The sequence below is a fragment of the Folsomia candida genome, unplaced genomic scaffold, assembly GCF_002217175.1.
Source record: "Folsomia candida strain VU population unplaced genomic scaffold, ASM221717v1 Fcan01_Sc014, whole genome shotgun sequence".
Lineage (NCBI taxonomy): Eukaryota > Metazoa > Arthropoda > Collembola > Entomobryomorpha > Isotomidae > Folsomia > Folsomia candida.
The window spans coordinates 3,061,906-3,083,088 of NW_019091206.1; the positions used below are offsets into that span (position 1 = coordinate 3,061,906).

Sequence of the window (21,183 nt, forward strand, 5' to 3'; positions counted from 1 at the left end):
AAAAATGTGTTAATTTTCATAATTTCAGTGAGAAGTGATTAAAAATGTGCTGTTTTTTTACAATTTTTTGTAACAATTCATCGAATCCTTCGTTGAAAAAGTTCGGTGGAAATCAAAATTTCAATAAATCAACCAATTTAAAGAATTGTAGTAATTAACTGAATTGAAAATCTGCATATTTATTGTGGAAATTATGCTAATTAAATAATTAAGCATTAAGGTTAATCAATTATTAATAATTTATAATTGATTTTTACTGTTTTAACTTCCAATTTTTTCACATAATAAATTATCCTATTGGAGGAAAGGGAATTGTTTATCTTTCCAAAATTTGATGTCTTTTCCCGCCCCGCCGACGAGGATTTTGAGGGTGTCGATCATCTTCTTCTTTTTCCGGCGGGTGACGATAACCTCGATGATAAGCACGACCAGGGCCACGCCGAAGCCGAGACAGAGCAGGTAGAAAGATCCCTGCATATCGCCCACGCCTACTTTTCGATTTCCGGCTGAAATCGTCATCCGACTGCAGCGATCCTTCCCCGGCCAGTAACGAGACTTCCATTTCTTTAACAGACCAGTTTGCGACATTTGACCAATTCTGAAAATATTTTGAAAAATTAGTATAGTTTCCATTTTTTATGAGACTTGAAAAATAAATATTTGGAAAATATTTCAGTCAGATTCATGGAATAATTTTTTCAGTTTTCACGGACTAACTTTACTGTTAAACTTTAATTAGTAAAATTTCAAAATATTTTGGATGTTTTATGTATATTAGGTTTGTGAAATGTAAAAGTTCGTAAAAAATTCGAAATATTTATTTTCCAGTGTTTTTCTATATTTCTAATTTTTTCGAAATATCAAATTTTATAAATGTTTCTTCAGACTTTATTTGAAATGTTGTCAATATTTTAATGATTTTAAAAGATCATTTTTTTAAATGGACCACACACAAAATTTGAGCATCAAAAAGAATCAGGATTTGGAGAAAAATAGCAGAATGTTTATATTTTGACGTTTCTTCGTAAATATTTTGCGTCTTTTCGAAAAAAATTGATGAATACTTTGACGAGACTTCCATTTATTTAATAAACCAGTTTGCGACATTTGACCAATTCTGGAAATATTTCGAGAAATTAAACATTTTCATTAATTTTTATAGGATTTTTTTTAAATTTCAATTTGTCAATTTCAGGAATTTTTAAATTTTTTGACGCCTGCACAACCGATAAACTTTGTGGGGTCAGAGTAGCAATATTTCGATTCGGGATTTTTTTGCAGCTTTTAAGTATTTTCCAATATTTTTGGATAACAAAAAAATCATGGTTTGGAAAAAAATGTTGGAAAGTTTTGACGTTTTTTCGTAAATATTTTGACGTTTTTTTCGAAAATGTTAAATAATTATTTCCGTGATACATTATAAATTTTGGTAAATTTACTGTTTGTTAAAAACGGGCAGGTATGGACTCTTTTTTGGGACGGCGAGAGCGATCTTTTCCTCAAAGAAGGATTCGGATCCTGTAATATGCAGGAAAAGTAAGAATTTTTTAGCAGTTAATTAATGTTTTTTGCAATGAATTTAAGTTTTTGCACATTATTTAATTCCTTACCGACGATATATTCGCACTTTCCGGTAATTCTTAACGAATCGCGGATCGCGGTGGCGAGGACGATTTGCCAGTCGATGTAGGCGTGTTGGTGATGGCTGACCAGGTCGAGCACGGTTTTATTAAAGGCGGCGTGTTTTATGGCTTTTTTATACAAAATTTCAAACTGAGGGTCGGAAGATCGCTGAAACCAAAATACAAATACATTTTTTAGTAATTTTGTATAGAAAAGTTTCATTTTTTTGTATTTTTGGACACATTTTTAAAAATTGTGGAGAAAAGGAATTTTTGAGAAAATAAGCATTTTCACAATTTGTTGACAAATGTGGAATTTTTAATAAAAATTTCTCATTTCTCATAATTTTTTTGGCAAATATGTTTTCCAATTTTTTTTACAAGTGCGCTTTGCACAATTTTTTGACGAATGTTTTTGTACAACTTTTGAAAAAATTAGCAGTTTTAAAATTTGTCGAAAACTCCGCTTGGCACAATTTTTGTTAATATGCATGTTTTACAAAATTTTACTACAATTTTTTTAAAGGATTCTGCAACGACTTTTTTGTTTGCAAAATTTGTAGCTAAAAAGCTATAAATTATGTACAGCTTTTTAAATTTTTGCTCAAATTTTGACACAATTTGTACTTTTAAAAAAATATTTGTACCATGAGATGATCCTCAATGACGCTACCAGCCAGGAAACCCCAGGACTCGACGCCACGGAAATTGGTCAGATCTTCCACCGTGTTTACGGGGCTCTCAATTTTTGGAAAGGTCAGAAACGCCACTAAATTTCCGGAATACGTTGTGACCGTCACGATCACAAAAAGCCACCAAAATCCGATCAACATTCGTCCACTGAGCGCTTCGGGGAGATGAATTCCTCCTAAAAATTCAAAATTTTAAGGGAAAAGTTCCCAATTTTTTGGTTGGGAACATTTTAAAATTGATTTTTAATTTTTGTTAAAAATTTAACGTATTTTTCAAAATCATAATTTTGAGAATTGTAAGATTTTCAAAAATCAAATGTGAAATTAAACTAGATAATTTGCATATACATTAATGAAAAAAAAGTTCTTCAAAATAATTTGTTTTAAATCATAGTTTGGAAATTTTGTTGCATTTTTCAGAAATTGAAAAATAGTAAAAATGAAGCTCTTCAAAATTTACAAAGACCAAATTTTAAAGCCAGTTGCAAAAAATTAATTTTTCTCGAACACAAAATGCTATTAAATTAGGAAATTTTTTCGGCGGTGCTGTATGTGACAAATTTTGGACAACACATGTTTTTAAAATTATAATTTGGAAACTTTTGAAAAATTTTGGATGTAATGTTACCTCGTACCTAAAATCGTAAAAATCAGCACATTTTTTATAATTTATCCCCTCAAAAATTAAACATTATTATTATACAACATTTTTCAAAATCAGACTAAATTTGAGCATGTAGGATTTTAAAGTCCGTTAGAAAAATTAAGTTTTCTAAAAATGGATTAATATTAAACCAGATCATTGAATTATTTCTGCTTGTGAGAAAATTGACCAAAATATGCTTTTTAAATCATACTTTTTGAAAATTTGGAAAAATTGGAAATTTTGGAAAATTTTATGATGTAATATCGCCTGGTCCCCGAATTCTTCAAGAGAAATCAGACATTTTAAATAATTTCTGAGCTAAAATTATCACAAAACATTTTTCAAAATCAACTGAAATTTGAGGATGTATGATTTTAAAGGCAGTTACAAAAATAGATATTTCTAGAAAATTAAATGCTGTAAAAATAGGTGTGTAACTTTCTATGACGTCGTGTGAGAAATTCTGACCAACACATGTTTTTGTAACATAATTTTGAAATTTTGAAAAATTTCACGATCCACTGTTACTTCGTACGCAAAATCGTAAAAAAATCAGCACATTTTAAATAATTTCTTCAAGTTATTGGAAAACAATTTTCAAAATAAAGGTAGATTAAAGTATGTAGGATTTTAAAGTCAGTTACAAAAATAAACTGTTCTGAAAATTTGTTGATGATATTAATATTTTATAGTTCGGGGCAATGTGTGAGAAATTTTGACCAAAATATGTTTTAAAAATCATAATTTAGAAATTTTGGAAATGTGGAAATTTAAAATTTTGGAAAGTTTTATGATGTAATATCGCCTTGTCCCCGAATTCGTAAAAAAAAATTAGCTGCTAAAGTAGACAACTTTTATATGGGGTACCTGAGAAATTTTGACCAACACATGCTTTTTAAATTAGAATTTCAAAATTTTGAAAAATTTTATGATCTCATCTCCGAAATCGTAGAAAATCAGCACATTCTTAATAATTTCTCCGTTCAAATTTTTGCAAAACATTTTTCAAAGTCACAGTAAATTTGAGAATGCAGGATTTTAAAGTCAGTTCAAAAAATAAACTTTTCTGAAAAGTACATAATATTAAACCAGATACATATTTTAGTTTGGAGAAACGTGTGAGAAATTTTGACCAAGACATGTCTTTTAGAAATCATAATTTGGAAATTTTGTGAAATTTGATGATGTCGGCAAAATCAGTACGTTTTTGGTAATTTTTCAGCTCAAATTATTGCTAAACTTTTTCAAAATTACAGTAAATTTGAGAATGTAGGATTTTGAAGCTGTTTAGTTACAACAATTAACTTTTGTGAAAATCAAATAATATTAAACCAGATACTTCTAATTTGTGCAGTGTGTGAGAAATTAAACCAAAATATGGTTTTAAAATCATAATTTAGAAATTTTGGAAAATTTGATGATCCAATTTTGCCTCGTCGCCAAAATCGTAAAAATCAGTACATTTTTAATAATTTTTCCGTTTAAATATTGCAAACCATTTTTCAAATTTGAGAATGTATGATTTTAAAGTAAGTTGCAAAAATAAGCGTTTCTGAAAATAACAGATCTTTGAATAATTTCTGCTTGTGAGCATACCTGTTCACTTTCATTCATTTGACTGATTATGATAGGGAATGAAAATGAATTTCCTCTCATTTGAATGAAAATGACTGAAAGGTTCGATTATTTCAGATGAATGACTGTGAATGAAAGGATTTCTCACTCCCTTCATTTTTCACCCTATGCTTAATACATGGGGAGAAGAAAGAAATGAAGTCGGATGAAGTTAAATGAAATGAATTTTGAGTGAAATGACTGAAAATCTTCAGCCAGAAATCGGGATGAGTGAATTTTGAATGAAGAAATTTTTTTTGAACAGGTATGCTTGTGAGAATTATTTTGCAAACCATTTTTCAAATTTGAGAATGTAGGATTTTAAAGCCAGTTGCAAAAATAAGCATTTCTGAAAATAAATTGATATTAAACCAGAACTTTGGATTATTCCTGCATGTGGGAAAATTGACCAAAATATGCTTTTTAAATCATACTTTTGAAATTTTGGAAAATTTTATGATCAAATATTCACTGGTATGAATAAAATCAGGGAAAAGCTCCGGGGAAAGGGGAAAAGGGAAAGGCTATTTCCGGTGGCAAAGGCAAAAGGTATAGGCAAATGCCCCAAGTGGTATGAACTTAGTGGTATAACCTTTTGCCTTTCCCTATGCCTTTTCCCAAGGAGGAATTGGCATTTGCCCCATTTTTGCAAATGTTTATTGCGGGAAAACGGTTTTTTATCCAATAAAGCTGCCTGAATAAATATACAAAAATCTATCTAATAATTGCGATTAATTTATACTACTATTCCTAAAAAATTACTCAACCGTCCAATTTACTTTGCCAAAGTTTCAATTTCATCTAAAGGTATGTTAATTAAATTACTTAAATGTTTGTAATAATTTTACCCAGACCCTCAATTGCAATTTTAATTATTTTAGACCGGTTATAGAGATGTCAACTCTTTCCGAACTTGATGAGGAGGATCGAGCAATACAAGGAGATTCTGATGATAAGCAACTTGCATTCAATAAATTACTGAAAGATTATCCAATCTGGTTAAGCAAGTCTCAACTACCCGCCGTAAAGGAAAGTAAAGATAAGGCAGTGGCTGAGTTAATTGTTAAGCTTCAGGAACAACTTATGCAAATTTTCACAAAGGCAACGTTAGCGAAGAAAATTTCCAGAATGAAGTCGAAGTGAAAAATAAGTGCGATCTCAATAGAACAGGAAACAAGAAACTTTCTCTAAAACCTTGGGAGAAAATTATGGTTGAATTGATTGGGTCAAAGTCGAACCCATCAATTTCCCAGGTTCAGGTGTGGTGTGAAACAAATCCCCTTTAATTTCAATCCTCGTAAAATTGATAACTATTCTTCCAGGGAGCTGTATCCGCGGGGGTTTCTAGTGCCCGGATTTCCGACCCCATCACTGTTCCTGACCTCAAAATCAATTTAGAATCTACGAAGCCAATTTCAAACCCTGATAGTACTCACAAACGGAAAACTGGGGAGCAGATACTGGCAAAATTTGAAACAGAAGAGACTCGAAACTTGTCTAGTTCCCAGCCTCAGCGCTTGGTACTTCTGGAGCAACTACAGGTTCTACGATTGAAACGGCGTCGACTAGAAAGTGCATCACCAATTCGTGGCCAAAGCGTAACTTTTACAGTAGATAGCTGTGAACCTTTCACACTTCATGAAGTTAAATAGTAAAAAAAATGTATAAATGTTTGTTTATTTATAGGTAGGTTGGTGTTCGTAAAACATTTTGAAACATTTTAAAACCCTTAAATGCACTAGTAAACTGTTAACAATTTATGATTATTGCAGAGAAATGAACATACGAATAGTGAAAACTAAGAATTATCTATTTTGATAAATTATTGCTGCAATCTGATCTCGTTTCTGTTGGCCAAGTTGTCTAATCCTTGCGCTCTGGCCAGTCACCAGCTCAATCCCATCCAGATCGTCTTCATTACTCTCCTCTTCATCAAAATGTGGAAAATCATCTGGGTCTTTTAAATATTTGGCGATATTATGCAGCACGAAACAGCAGACAATTATTGATGGAACGGATTTAAGAGCTGTCCGGACCTTATAGTGCAAAATGGGAAATCTTCTTTTTACTTGACCGAAGCAGCGTTCTATTATAACCCTTTCTTTTGCATACACTTTGTTGAAATATTGCTGCACATGATTTGTTGGATTTTGATACGGTGTAATTAGCCATGGCGAAATTCCATAGCCTGAGTCACCTAAGATTATGGTATCCTGCGTCTTGCTCATAATTTGGAAAAGTTCGGAATTTCTCATAATCCTGCTGTCATGGACTGAGCCCGGCCATTCTGCATTAACACTCGTAAACCACTCCTTGGCGTTACAAGTGGCTTGGACGTTTAAGCTGGGATAATTTTTCCGATTTATATATTCGTCACCATCGATTTTTGGGTTGGGGATCCGGATGTGTGTACAATCTACCACGCCTACGACGGACGGAATCGAAAACTTTGTTTGCCAATCCTGTTTAGCTGCTAAAATCTCGGTGACCGTTTGGGGAAATTTTATCCAAATGTGAGCTTTTTCCATAATTTTTTTTCTAACCTAAAGTGCAGAATTAATAATTGTAGTTTCCTGTACCATGAGGTTTGAAATTAAACAGATCATAAATAAGTTTATTAAAACCTCGTGTACAGTCCTGCTCACTGTAGTCTGGTCCACGCCGACATCTTCACCAACGCCAGTTTGAAATCCTGGGTCCGCCATATATCGCAGGAAGACCTTCATTGTCTGCTCCGAAGTTAAAGCTCCTCCCCTATGTTCGGTGTTTTCCCCTAAAAAGTGATACGCTAACCATTCAACACTCTCTTTTTCAAAGCGGAAAAGCGATTTGTAGTCGGAATCTCTTGTAGTGACTCTAGCCTTGTAATCCTTGGCTGCTCGAACCACTCCCACATTTAAAAAGGCTGCCATAATTGTGCAGAATGGGCGTATTAAACAAAGAAATTAATTATAGTGAGCAGAATTTAAAAATTTGCAGAGGAAGTAGCTTTTTCCTTGACGTCGGGGATGGATTTGACCTGATCGGTATTTTAGGGTAATTGCTCCAGGGGAAAAGGATTTTACCGGACTTTATTCATAAGAATTTCTCTGTGGGAGGGGGAAAAGGTCATGCGAAAGGGAAAAGCTTTTTCCTTTTCCTTTGACCTTGGTAAAAGCGAAGGCCTCAAGTTTTATTCATACAAAACTGTGGATTTTCCTCAAATTTAGGGGAAAAGGCTTTTGCCTGTGTTTATTCATACCAGTGATTGCCTCGTCGCCAAAATCGTAAAAATCAATACATTTTTAGTAGTTTTTCTGTTCTAATTATTTTGCAAAACACTTTTCAAAATCAAGGCAAATTTTAGAATTTCTTGATTCCAAAGTAAGTTGCAGCAATAAATGAAATTTTCGCAAAATTCAAATGCAATTAAACTAGATATTCTAATTTTGAGGACGAAAAGTTTTCTAAAATATGTTTTTAAAAATCAAAATTTTAGAAGTTTTGAAATAGTCTGCTTCGAAGCTACTTAGAACAGACATAATTTTGTTGCTCAGCTTAATGCATTGATTATTTGCTAAAAAATTCAAAGGACCTTAAAGTTTTCTAAATTTTCAGAAATCACCCAATTTTTAAAATCAGAGTAAATTGTAGGATTTCAAAGCCAATTATAAGAATAAACTTTTCTTTAAAAAATATTATTTAACCAGATTAAGCTTGTTGGGTCGATCGATCAAAAACAATCGATAAAAATATGTTTTTTCAAATCATGTTTCAGAAATTTTTGAAAACTTCATAATGGGTGATATGAATAAAACCAGGGAAATCCTTTTTCCGAAAAAATTGAGGAGAATGCCCCAATATAGATGAATAAAAATTTGGGCATTTGCTTTTCCCCGAGGGAAAGGAAAAAGGGAATAGCTTTTACCTCAACCTCAAGATTTTCCCTGGAGACGGGGATTTTCGTATGAGTAAAACCAAGGTGAAAGCCTTTCCTTCAGGCAATCTCCCCAAAAAATACCGATCAGCTACTATGCTGACCCCAACTAACAAAATTAGCAATAAAACTTAGTTTTTAAGCATCTGTTGTACTTTTTATGAATGTTGGACACTAGTTGGACATGTTAGGGCTTTGAAACTCACAAAACCAGATTTATCGACAAAAATATAGATTTTTATTTGCTATCGACATCGAAAAAATGTATTTTATATTTTCATTGAAAACCTGAAAATATTTTCTGAAATATTTTTAAATTCAGATTTCGGCCAACTGGTCATGCTACCGGTATCGCGCAAGTTGCATATAAATTTTGAAAATTTTCCAAGATTCTAATTAAATTCTGCTTTCGCTCATTTATTCGCCGTTTAAGGGTCCATTGCATGTGGGTTTTGAGTTTGAATTTTTGTGTCTCAACTTTCCATTCCTCCATATAAATGGCGATTTTGAAACCCATTCATCGTCGTGCATATTTTACAAAAAGGGAGGTTTCAAAATTCGAAAATTTTTAGCTTTATACAAAGTTAGGAGGTTAGAATTTTAGTATTTTTCCTGGTTAGGAAATTTTTGAAAATCTATAAAAAATTCAAAAATGACTTTGATCTTGAATATTATAAAATAACTGTATGGGACAATAATCGTAAAAGAGTTTTTAAATTCCGAGAACAATTTGATTTTTGGCGAGCATTTGAAGGTGTTTTTTTCCAGGTTAGTCTGAGTGAGTTTGGAGGGTGTTCAAAAAATCAAAAATAGATTAAATTAAATACACTTATATACAACAAAACAACGCTGAAATTTCCTTGATTTTTGCAATTCTGAGATGCGCCGATACCGAATTTTAGCCTTTTTAGCGAACATCACAAACCAGTGGGGGTCATTGGGGGACATTTCTTTAAGAATTTGATCAAAATCATGGTCAGAGAAATTTTTGAAATGCATTTGTGTTCGTTGCGATGGTATTATTTTGATTACATGTAATTGAAGTCAGGGGATTTGCCCGAAACCAAGGGGATTTGCCTGGCGAGAAAGGTAAAGTTTATTCATACGAAAAGGAGCAATAGCCTTGACCTGTGAGACTTTCCCTCAGGCAAATGCCTTTCCCTTTTCCCGTTTCCTTGGAGGATTTCCCTGGTTTTATTCATACCAGTAAATCTAATGTTGGCTCTAGGAATTTATTTTAAAATTCTGGACGATAAATTTGTAGTCAGTGAGTTGATTAATGGAATGGCGTTGATTTTTTTTGAGCCAGTTTCGACGAGTTCCAATTTTTCTGAAGGTTTCTTAAACTCGAGATCTCCTCCTTCAAAAAGTGTCAAAATCTGGAGTGTATATTTCTTGAAAAAATTGGGAACTCCCTGCTCTACAAATTTGTCGGACAGAATTTTAAAATAAGAGATTACTTTTGTTTGATGTTTATTAGTCACAAGCTTTCGGAAAATACTTTTTCCTTCATCAGGTGAATTAGAAATATAAGTTCCCAGAGCGGAAACATGATTAATTGACCATTTTGTGGCACCTGTTCAAATTTTTATTCAAAAGTCACTGATCCCAATTTCTGATTGAAGATTTTCATTCACATTCAGTCATTTTGATTCAAATTCATTTCATTTCACTTCATCTGACTTCATTTCTTACTTCGCCCCATGATTAAGCATAGGGTGAAAAATGAAATGAGTGAGAAATCCTTCATTCACAGTCATTCATCTGAAATGACGGAATTTTTCAATCATTTTCATTCAAATATTGGAAACCAGTTTATATTAGCTGATACTTGTTGACATGTTAATAAAGGATTACTTGACTTGACAAATGATAAGAAATTCATTTTCATTCAGTATCATAATCAGTCAAATGAATGAATATGAACAGGTATGTTTCGGAGACGAGTCATCAAGTCGTAAATAAATTGATAATAAAGTCACCTTGTTGGAGGAGTGAGCCGTAAATGTACCAGTAGCAATTTTTCATCTTGCTGAGCCCATTATTTTCGTCGACTTTGTGATAAAACGTGTAAAAGTAGCTGGAACGGTGGACCGCGTTTAAAACGGGGGCGACTAGTATGACCGTGATTATTATGCAGATCCAGACCTGTGCATTATACAAATTAGTTGATTAATTGATTTATAAGATAGCTAAATATTTAGTAAATATGCAAATTAGTTAATTAGTTAGTAAGAAATTAATATGCGAATTAGTTACATAGTTAATTAATCAGTTAAGTAAAAAATGAATAGTTGCTTAATTCATTTGTTCGTTAAATAATTAACCAAGCTGGAAATTAGATAGTTAGTTGATTAATCGGCTAGTTAAATAATTAATGAATATGCAAAATAGCGAATTAATGTAATTAGTTAGTAAGAAATTAATCTGCGAAATTAATAGCTTGATAATTAATTAATCAGTTAAATAAGAAATCAATAGCTGGTTAATTCATTTACTCGTTAAATAATTAACCAATATGGAAATTAGCCAGTTAATTAATGAATATATAAATTAGTTAGTTAAGTAGTTACTTAATTGAGTAATTAATGAATATGCAAATTAATTAATTAAGATTTAAATTACCGGATAACTAAATGGGGCCGCAAAGAGGAGCACGCGGGATAACTCGTTGGGTCGATTGACCATAAATCCGTACGATTCTCGTTCAATGACTTGAGTAAAGTCGACATAATTTGACCTTTCTGGCGTCACGGTGAACGCCGCGGCGGCAAGGACGACCTGAAATATGCATACATGTTCACATTCATTCATTTAATGATGAATGAATAAATTATGCATTCAATAGTTCAAAATTTGAATGAATATTGAATGAATATTTTATCCTAATTTTTTGAATAAATGAATACTGAGTGAATATCTATTTAATTCGTGTGAATGAATATTTTTTTCATCAATCATTTTCACTCAATGCTTAATACATATGGAAAGTTGAGAAATTCATCTAATACTGTGAATTTTGAATAACATGGATAATGAAGGAATGGTGAATAATGAATAAATGTTGAATAATTAATAAATAATTTTTATGAACGGGTGAATAGAGAATGAATACTTTTTTTCGAGGCTTTGAATGAATGAACTTTGAATGAATAAATATTTATTGAACATGTATGGAAATATGTACAAAACAGTGTTTCAGGCATACCTGTTCACTTTCATTCATGTTATGATTATGATAGAGAATGAAAATTAATTTTATCTGATTTTAATGAAAGTGATTGAAGGATTCCGTCATTTCAAAGGAATGACTGTGAATGAAAGGATTTCTCACTCATTTCATTTTTCACCATAAGCTTAATACTGTACATGGGGCGAAGTAAGAAATGAAGTCAGATGAAGTGAAATGAAATGAGTTTGAAATAAAATTACTGACAATCTTCATTCAGAAATCGGGATGACTTGAATTTTGAATGAAAACTAAATTTTTGAACAGGTATGGTTTCAGGTGCAACCAATTTCAAGAAATAGTACGGAGAAGTGGTTTCTGGCAGCTAAGTATTTTTCTCTGTAAGGCAAATCTCCAATTTTATGCAAATTAATCGATCACAAATTTAATTAGTATACTAATTAAATACTAATTTCATATATGAAATTTGCGAAAGAAGCGATCTCCCAATTGACACTTTTGGCCGAAATATTTGCATCCGAAGAGGAGAAAACGCTCAGTAAACTAATTTGTCAATTTCAGTACCCGTTTTCTCCTCATCCGATGCAAATATCTATCTCTGCCAAACGTGCCCATTCATGGGAGATCATATATACACTCAAAATAAGGTAGTAATGAATCATTACCATGCGGAATCACTCTGTCTCTACCACGTCGGTTACGATTTGTCGTAGAAATGGTAATAATAAGTTCAGGGAAATTCAAATTCATTACCAAATATTAAGGAAGTGAATACCATTATGTATTAAATTTGAATTTCCCTGACCTTATTATTACCATTTCTACGACAAATCGTAACCGGCGTGGTAGAGATACATAGTGATTCCGCATGGTAATGATTCATTACTACCTTATTTTGAGTGTACCTTTGCAAATTTCATCCTAACTGATTAACAGACATCCTAATTTGTCACAGATTAACACTAATTTGCCCAAAATCGGAGAGCATACGCTGGCAGATTTTCCTTGTAAGTTATGAATTTTTGCATGAATTTGCAATAAAAAAAAGAATGTTTCCGACCTTATTTTCCGCGACCAATTTCATCATGCCGGACCAAGACCCGTCAGATTGGAGGTGTCCCCAAGTTTCGCCATGTCTCGGCTCCAGCACTTCGTATGTAAAGTTCAAATCTTTGGACATGTGGTTGAGAACTTCGAACATGAGGCCGGAATAGGTCACGTTGTCCGGATTTTCGGGGTCGTCTCGGGTGATCATTTGCCACGGGGGAAACTGTGGGGGCAAAGGGTAAAAGTTGGGGGATTATTATTCTTTTGCGGTACAAATTGTTATCAGAGGGCGGATAAAATCTTTACAAAATAGATATGTACAAAAATAGATAACAATGAGAATTCTCGAAAAATTTGCATTTCTGAATTTAGTACTCTGAATCTTTTGTGTTCCAATTTCTTTAAGCAAAATATTTCGATGAATGAAATATGTACCTAATATTTGAGCCAAAAACGTCAAAATTAGCATTTACGATGTACTAAAACTGATGAAAATAATGAATTTCGCAAAATTCGTACTTTGGAATTTAATGATCTGGATTCATTTCCTTGAACAAAAAAGATCATCTCACATCATATCGTTGAAACTTGAAATATTTATGAAACACATGTATTTTTGAAAAAATATGGAACACCTTTGCACAATTTTCAAATAATAACGGAAATATTTGCATGTCTGAAAACCTCGAAATATGTTCCGACATATGGAAATATTTTTAAATTTGTGTGCTCTATGCGAGTTAGGGGAGACACCCACAAAGGTCGTCATTGTATGAAAAGTCTGAAAATAAATACATATCCGCCCTCTGATTAAATATTGCTGGAATGTAGACGCACGTGCATGGATGTAACGGCGATTCTTCGTCCTCTAAACCCCCCGGTGACGTGGGGGAGGAGGTCGTCTGTCATTCTGAGCCCAGTCAACGGGTTCCACCAACCCACCTCGAAAATCTGTTTGCCCTTTTGACCATTCTCGGCGGCCTGGAGGTTCCACGTGGACGAATTCTTGTCGCACCGGGACAACACGCGGTCACTGAAATTTGCACAATTTCAAAAATTGATAAAAATACCGGAAAACATTGACATCTGAGAAATATACTGCGAAGCAATTTTTTTAATTCGAAAATTGGGTGTCAAATTATATCAAAAAGTGTGAAAAAAATATATAATATTTTTTCCAACACTATGAAAATTTGATACCTACAAATTTTATAATGATGTGAATCAGACAAATTCAAATTTCAGAATTAGGTTTTAAAATTATACTAAAAATAATATAAAAAAAATATGTATGTATTTTGTCCCAAAAATAAATAAAATGACAAAATCTGACCAATATTTTGCCAACCAAATTTTAAAAATTTGAGAACTTTATGTGAAAATTAATAAAAAAATATGCTAAAAAATATCGTATGTATTTATTTTGTCTCAAAATAAAAGAGACCATTAAATCCTACCTAATCTCTCAAATCTGAGGAGTAATAAATTTTTTAGAAATTTGAGAACTTGGTGTCAAAGTTATCCAAAATACAAAAAGTGTTAAAAAAAATATTTTATTAGAATCCTGAAAATTAGAACCCTTCATTTCTTACTTCGCCCCATGTATTAAGCAGGTGCACAATGAAATGAGTGATAAATCCTTCATTCACAGTAATTCATCCGAAATTACTGAATCTTTCAGTCATTTTCATTCAACTTGAATCTGATTTATTAAATATATGTAATTGGATGAAAAGTAGCAGGCTTGAACTGAATAATGATAAATGTGAAATGATGGTCATTGCTGCAAAAAAACATATCCAATATGTTCAGGATATAAGTGTTAAACTGGATGGAGTACCCATGAAAAGAGTTAATTTTATAAAAATTCTCGGTATTATAATTGATAACGATTTAAAATTTAATTTACAATGTGATAAGGTAGCGGAGAAATGTAACTTTGCGTTATGGTCGTTATATTCATTAAAGGGAGTCCTCGATGTAAGACATAAAATAATGGTGGTGCAAGCCTTAATTTTACCTATTATAATGTATTGTTGTCCGATTTGGTTAGTTGGGAGTAGCAACTTAAAATGTATTAATAATATTTTACGAAGATGTGCCAGGTTTGTGTATGGTAAATCTAAATTTGACAGCATTTCTGATGAAATCATTGTAGATCTCGAGTGGTTAAATGTAAACGCAAATTGTTGTAAGTTTGAAATGAGTAAAATTGCCTTTAATATGTATAATAATATCGGACCGGGAATTTTCCGGGACTATATTTGTCAAGAGAAAAGAATAGTAAGGGCAACAAGAACTGTAACGTATTCTGAGCCTAACATTATATGTAATGGATTGATGAGAAAGTCAATATAGGGCGTCAAAAACGGTACTGAATTTACCGGTACGAATCACTGAAAAGTTAAGAAATCTAAGTATAATTGAATTTAAACGACTAGTTAAATGTGAGCGTGTTCATGAACAATGTACCGAGAGAATGGTGGAATTATTTGATATTTTAGACGATCATGATGCACTTTGATAAATTGTATTATTATTTTCTTAAATCTATTGTAATGACAAATTTTTTACCTTGAGGCGTAATAACCCAGCATTGGGGTGTCTCATTGAAATAAATAAATCAAAAAATCACTCATTTTCATTCAAATGACAGGAATTTCATTTTCATTCACTATCATTCTCTATCATAATCAGTCACATGAATGAAAGTGAACAGGTATGATTTAGGCGTGTCACCTCATTTGCAAAGTCTTAGTATGCCCATTTTCCGGGATACCGGCTTTCCATGTTGAATAAAGTCGCGAATGTGTCAAAATATGCAAACGAAGTGATCGGCTATAAATTGGACAGTACGTACATATAATCTGAATAATATCGTGCCAAGCAAATTTTTAAGATTCCAAAAATTGGAGTCAAAATTAGACAAGAAAATGTTCGATAATATTTTGTGTTGTATTTTGTCCCAAGATTTAAAAAAACTTTTGAAAATTCATCATAACTAGAATTACTATGAAAAGTGGACAAGTGCCAACAAATTGTAAAATTTGGAGAACTTGGTGTCAAAATTAGACAAAAAAGTTTACAAAAATATTTTATATTGCTTTTGTCCCAGAATAAATCAAATTTTGATTATCAAAATTACGAAATCTGAATAACATATTTGTGAAGTTCCGTTTATGGGGGGTTGACTGCAGTGATGGTGGTGATGAGGAAGATGAGACGATCGTCGTCGTCGTTGTGGTGTGTGCGTAATAATTGGGAGGCGAGATGAGACTTGGTTGCACTTTTCTTAGAGAGGTTTTATTTATTACTTGTACAAACAGGCAGAACTCTGCCTCTCCCAATAATATTGGGAGAGGTAACCTGCAGTAGCACAAAATACTTCCTCGACCGTCCTCCACCGTTCCCCGTCTGGTGGCTGCGCTTTCGCTTATATATCCTAGCAATACCTAATTGATACCTATGTGTTGACCGATTATGAACCGGTTGGCCACTCTGAATAGAGATATCTCTGATGAGGTTGTGACGAAGCTGGTTTGCAACATTGTCTCTTGTTTGTAAGAGATGATGGAGGTGAGTGGCATACTAATTAGGGGGTTTGGCATTAATGAAGTTGACCAAACCTGCTCTTTCACAATATTCACCTCTAGTAAGCGGTGGCCCTACCGCAACAAACGAAAAAATGCGAGATTTAATTCAGTCAGATTCTGTGTACCTACTTGGCGTCAACGTATTCAGAAAAGTCGGGAAAATTCGTCAAAAATCCAGGTAAGAAAATTTGTTTTTTTTCAATTAAGAATGGATAGGTATGTATTCCCCCAAGATGGTGGTGGATGGACAATTGCATGTAAGCTTTGTTGACGTAAAGTGTGTTCGTGAATGAAATATAATGGGGAGGTATTTTAGCAGAATAAAATGCATGCATAAATGCGTGCATGGCTGGTAAAACTAAAACAAAATTTTAAAACTTATGTACGAAAGTCGGAAAATTATTAACGAAAAAATAAAAACTGAGGCAGCAGATTTTTGATGGAACAAATTAAGATTTAGATAGGAAAATTGTTAAAATTGGGAGTTTGAAAAATTGAAAAAATTAAAATTCTTAGATAGGAAAATTGTTAAAATTGGGAGTTTGAAAAATTGTAAAAATTAAAATTCTTAGATAGGAAAATTGTTATAATTGGGAGTTTGAAAAATTGTAAAAATTAAAATTCTTAGATAGGAAAATTATTAAAATTGGGTTAGGAGGACTGCATGTGTGTAGCCGCTACACACATGCAGTCCTCCTCACCCAATTATAACAATTTTCCTATCTAAGAATTTTAATTGGACCGGATTGGAGCTGTCTGAAAAATATATATGTGCCCGGCAGGTCGAAGCAGAGGGAGCCAAAGACAGAGGAGTGCCAGATGTGAAAACAATGGTGTGATGACGAAAATACTAAAAGTAATAGACGATGAGTTATGAGTGCCAAGAGTTATCTAAATTAGTTCATAGATCCTACAATTAAAATGTCTTAGAATGTAACAGAAATTAATGTAAAATAAAAAGTACTCTAACAATTAAAGAAAAAATTGGTAAACAATAATGGTGATTAATACTGGGCTAAAAATTATAAGTAACATGTGTTGGTTGATGTGTTTAGACCATGGTGGTAATCGAAGAATTATCTACTGCTATTAAATTATCTAATTATCTAATTATCTATGCTTCTTGTTAGATGATGACGCCGCAGCAGTTGGTACGGTGGTAAGTGGTTATCGTAGAGATGTCTGTAGATTGGGTCTGTGTTTATTGATTTTTATTTTTTTTTTTTTTGTTGCTGTTTATATTATTATTTATGTCGTTTTTTGTTTGGGGGTGGTTGTGTTTGTGTTGGTTTATTTTTCTTCTTTCTTGCGAGTGGAGAAGTAATGGTGACATGTGTGTTTAGGAGGTGGGCCCCAGAACTGAGATGCAGCCGGGTAGTAGTGGTGGAAGAGGGGCAACAGGCGGCAGGAATCATCAAGTAAGGGATGAGTTGTTTGCCAATTTAATAAAGATGAAACCCCTGAGTAGATGACCTGATAAAGAGATTGACTGTCGGAAATGGTTTGTATGTAGGTCCAATATTCGGGGCCGGTGTCTTCGGAGGAGGAGAACGACTTGGAGGCGTTGTTTGTTAAGGTAAGAAGCGGGGCTAGTAGTGTGTGGATGAGGGGGTGCGTACTTGCTTGAAGAGAAAAAGTGATGGTCTGATATTGTTTGAATTTGGCAGGTGAAACGTGTCCGGAAGGGGAAGAAGTCTTCCACTGGTGCAGGTGAGGAGACCGAGAGGAGCGCCAACCAGGCCGGTGGGAGCGGGAGGGTGATGGCGGGAGGAAAAACGAGGATAAAGGCCAGGTCGAAAAATGTAAGTGGAACTGAGTAAGGGAGAACCGTTGTTGGAGGGGTTGGACAGAGGTGTAATGGCGAAGATAATAATTAATTGTCTTGTAAATGATTTCAGTGGTTTCGGAGGAGGTGTCCATGTGGCCATGTCTTCATCGCGAGGGACCGATGGAGGTATCATCTGAAGAACTGCAATGGGGGTTCTTGCAATATAGGAAGATGTCATCTGATAGGATGCCAAGGAAATCCTAATCCAGAAGTAGATTATCGTCGTCGTAGATAAGTTTTTGTTGTGTCCAATAATGTGCACCATTTCCAATAATTTGTAACTGTGGTTAATTGTTTGCTGTCTAAATAAATTTGACAAAAGTTCCAATATCTCCGATAATTTGTAACCGTGGTTAATTTTTTTTTGTTGACGGAATAAAATTGACAAAATTTCCAATATCTCCAATAATTTGTAACCGTGGTTAATCGTTGGTCTTCTGAATGAAATTGATGGTGCTGAGTGGGTAAAACGAGTGTCTGAGTTGCTTGAAAGAACGAGAAGGGTGGGGTGTGGGGTTTCAGATGGACGGCAGAGAGAGGGATAGAGTCGCCGGAAGTTTAGCCGCAAGCAGGGGAAGATTAGGGAGGGCATGGGTGAGGAGGTCTACGGTGTAAAGAAAAGAAATATCCGTTGTTTGTTTTATTGCTGAGGCGGATCAGCTGGATGAGATTGCAGTGTTGGAGAGCATGGCGTTGAATCTGGGGGTGGGGACGGCCTACTGTTAGCCGGCACAGGCCTTGAGGGAGTGGATGGAAGTGGGGGGGAAGGTTTGGAGCCGTCGGCGGGTATGTTCGGGTAGAGTGGGGGGATTGGAGAAGTTTCCTCGGTTTCGATTGGTTGTTCGGCGTGATCTTGATACGTGGTATGACGCGGTTTAAGACGCGGGAGATAGCGGGGGGAGTGAGAACAAGAACAAAGTTGGTACGCGTATGACAGGAGGCCCCTTTTGGGAGGGCGTGGAGGTAGTAAACGTAGGTTTCCTGGCACCGGTAGGAGTTTTGAAGGGGGAAAAATGGTGAGTTTTTCATTGTGTCGTGTGCAGAATCCATAAGCGCCGTAATAGGTGAGGAGATTGATGTTGGTGAATAATTCCGGGTGTAGGGCTGCGAATTCGTTGAACCATTTCTCATCCACTGTTGTAGAGTCGGTGAAATTAAAGGGGCGTGGAGGTGAAAGGCTGGACGTAAATTTTCCACACATTTGGAGGAGGTGGTTGGGGGTGAAGAAAAAGTTCGCATCAAAAAGTCGAAGAAGTTCGGAGGCCAATTGCATTTCTTCTAGATAGGTCAGCATGAGGATTGAGTTGTTGTACGCCCGAAATTGGGTGGACGAGAAGGTGGACTTCGGCGACTTGGGACTTGGTGGTCCATGGCACGGGAGGATGAAATCCTCCTCTAGAGAAGTTGTGTGGTCCTGATGAACTGGTCGTCGTTCACTGTCACAGGGTGGAAGATACAAGACGGAGGAGCCAGTGTCTGGGGCGATACTGCAGGTTGCGAGGTGAAGAGTGTCGTCTGGGAGAAGAATATGGGTTAGTGGGTGATGGGTGTTATGGCCCGAGGAAGGGTCGAGTTGGATATTCGGCAGGATGAGTATGGACAATGGAGGCAGGAGGGAGACTGGTTTTGAGCAGGGAGAATCAGGTGAGAATGAGGGTATCGGCGTCCATGTGATGAAGGTCGTTCTTCCTCGTTGTAGATATGAGGTTGGCCGAGGAGTCCTGTCGATGCGGAGAACAGGTTTTTTTTTTGTGAGGTTCAGGTGTGCGATAAACGGTAGAAGGAGGGTTGGAGCTAGATTGTGGTCGGGGGGTCGGATCGTTGTAAGTGAGACGGCTAATTGTTTGTGATCAGCATGGGAGATGAGCCCTGAAGCGAGGAGAGTAATATTGTGGTCCAGTTGGTCCACAAGGTATATGGATTGAGAATAACATCGGGGGCGAGTAAAGTGTTGAGTCAACCGGTGAGGTGAGGTATTGAGTATATAGAGGTGGTGTAGAAGATACCGTTATACTAAACGTATTGCTGAGTCGCGTACGTGGTTCGTGAACAGACGGGGAGGTACGTAGTAGCGATTAAGAAAGAAAACTAATGTAATTGAGCGGACAATTCGTTACTGGTTGAATGACAGATCGAAGGTTGCCTAATGCTGGAAAAAATGTGCAGACGAAGGTGACCAGGAGGAGCTTACTAGAGTTAAATCTTAAGGTAGGGGAGTGAGGGTACTCATTAGGGGAGATGCCCATCGAGGTCTATACGCAACGTAAATGCACAGGAGAAGGAACTCTCCTGTGGATTTATGATTATCGCGTCGTTAGTTCTCTTATATATTTAATGCGGCGAATGGTTGTGGGGACCATAGAGCGACCGCTGTATAATATGGTAGACTATCCGGTTTTCGCTTCTAAGTAATAGTTATGTGGTACAAAAGAATGTGGGATGTCTACGTAATCCTAGATATCGAAAATCACCTATGGAAAAGCGCAAAAAAATACACAGGAGAAAGAATTCTCTTGTGGATTTTTGTTGTTGTAAATCCTATGGGTGGGTTTTCTAATGCGTATATATATATATATCTGGGTGACCGGTAAGTATTACTATTTATTACTATTGTATTAATGGGTATAGTCAAGGGGACCATCCTAGGTTCGCCGTGATACGTATATACGTGTATACGTGTATACGTATATACGTGATACGTATATAATTAATACAGCTATCTGGGTGACCGGTAAGTATTACTATTTATTACTATTGTATTACGGGGATAGTCAAGGGGACCATCCTGGGTTCGCCGTGATACGTATATAATTAATACAGCTAGTGTAACAAGGTTATCTAATTGAGAACGTTGCCGAGGGGCAGAGGTTGGTCAAACCCTGCCTGGTTTAAAAGTATGTGGGATAGAGAAATTCGTGTGTCGTGAGGCGACGCAATCGGGGCATGGAGGAAAAGGAATGTTGCCACCGGCGGTGTGGGGGGCGAGGCATTGGCTGGGTGAAGAAGGTAGAGGGTTAGAATTGGAAAGTGGTCGG

At 35.0% G+C, this 21,183-nt stretch overlaps 1 protein-coding gene and 1 long non-coding RNA gene across 2 annotated transcripts; one reads left to right on the forward strand and one right to left on the reverse strand.

Moving 5' to 3' along the window:
• Window positions 1-286: 286 nt before the first annotated feature.
• On the reverse strand, window positions 287-15,324 carry LOC110855831 (ionotropic receptor 93a). The gene is made up of 9 exons (XM_022104225.2): window positions 15,302-15,324; window positions 13,565-13,760; window positions 12,741-12,950; window positions 11,116-11,271; window positions 10,473-10,638; window positions 2,270-2,490; window positions 1,611-1,791; window positions 1,440-1,518; window positions 287-598 (listed from the first exon to the last, which is right to left on the reverse strand). Exons 1-9 carry the CDS (start codon window positions 15,322-15,324, stop codon window positions 295-297), a joined length of 1,536 nt encoding a protein of 511 aa, XP_021959917.2. The 3' UTR covers window positions 287-294.
• Window positions 15,325-17,362: 2,038 nt separating this feature from the next.
• On the forward strand, window positions 17,363-18,004 carry LOC118437636. Its single transcript, XR_004836214.1, has 4 exons — window positions 17,363-17,479; window positions 17,664-17,738; window positions 17,834-17,896; window positions 17,988-18,004. It is a non-coding gene; the product is annotated as an uncharacterized LOC118437636 (long non-coding RNA).
• Window positions 18,005-21,183: the final 3,179 nt, after the last annotated feature.

Coding starts and splice junctions, on each gene's coding strand:
- LOC110855831 (XM_022104225.2), bottom strand. CDS start 15,324: ATGCTGGGTTATTACGCCTCAAG. Junction 13,761..15,301: donor CTGGGTTATTACGCCTCAAG/GTAAAAAATTTG, acceptor TGCAAATTTCAG/TGACCGCGTGTTGTCCCGGT. Junction 1,519..1,610: donor AAAGTGCGAATATATCGTCG/GTAAGGAATTAA, acceptor TGCATATTACAG/GATCCGAATCCTTCTTTGAG.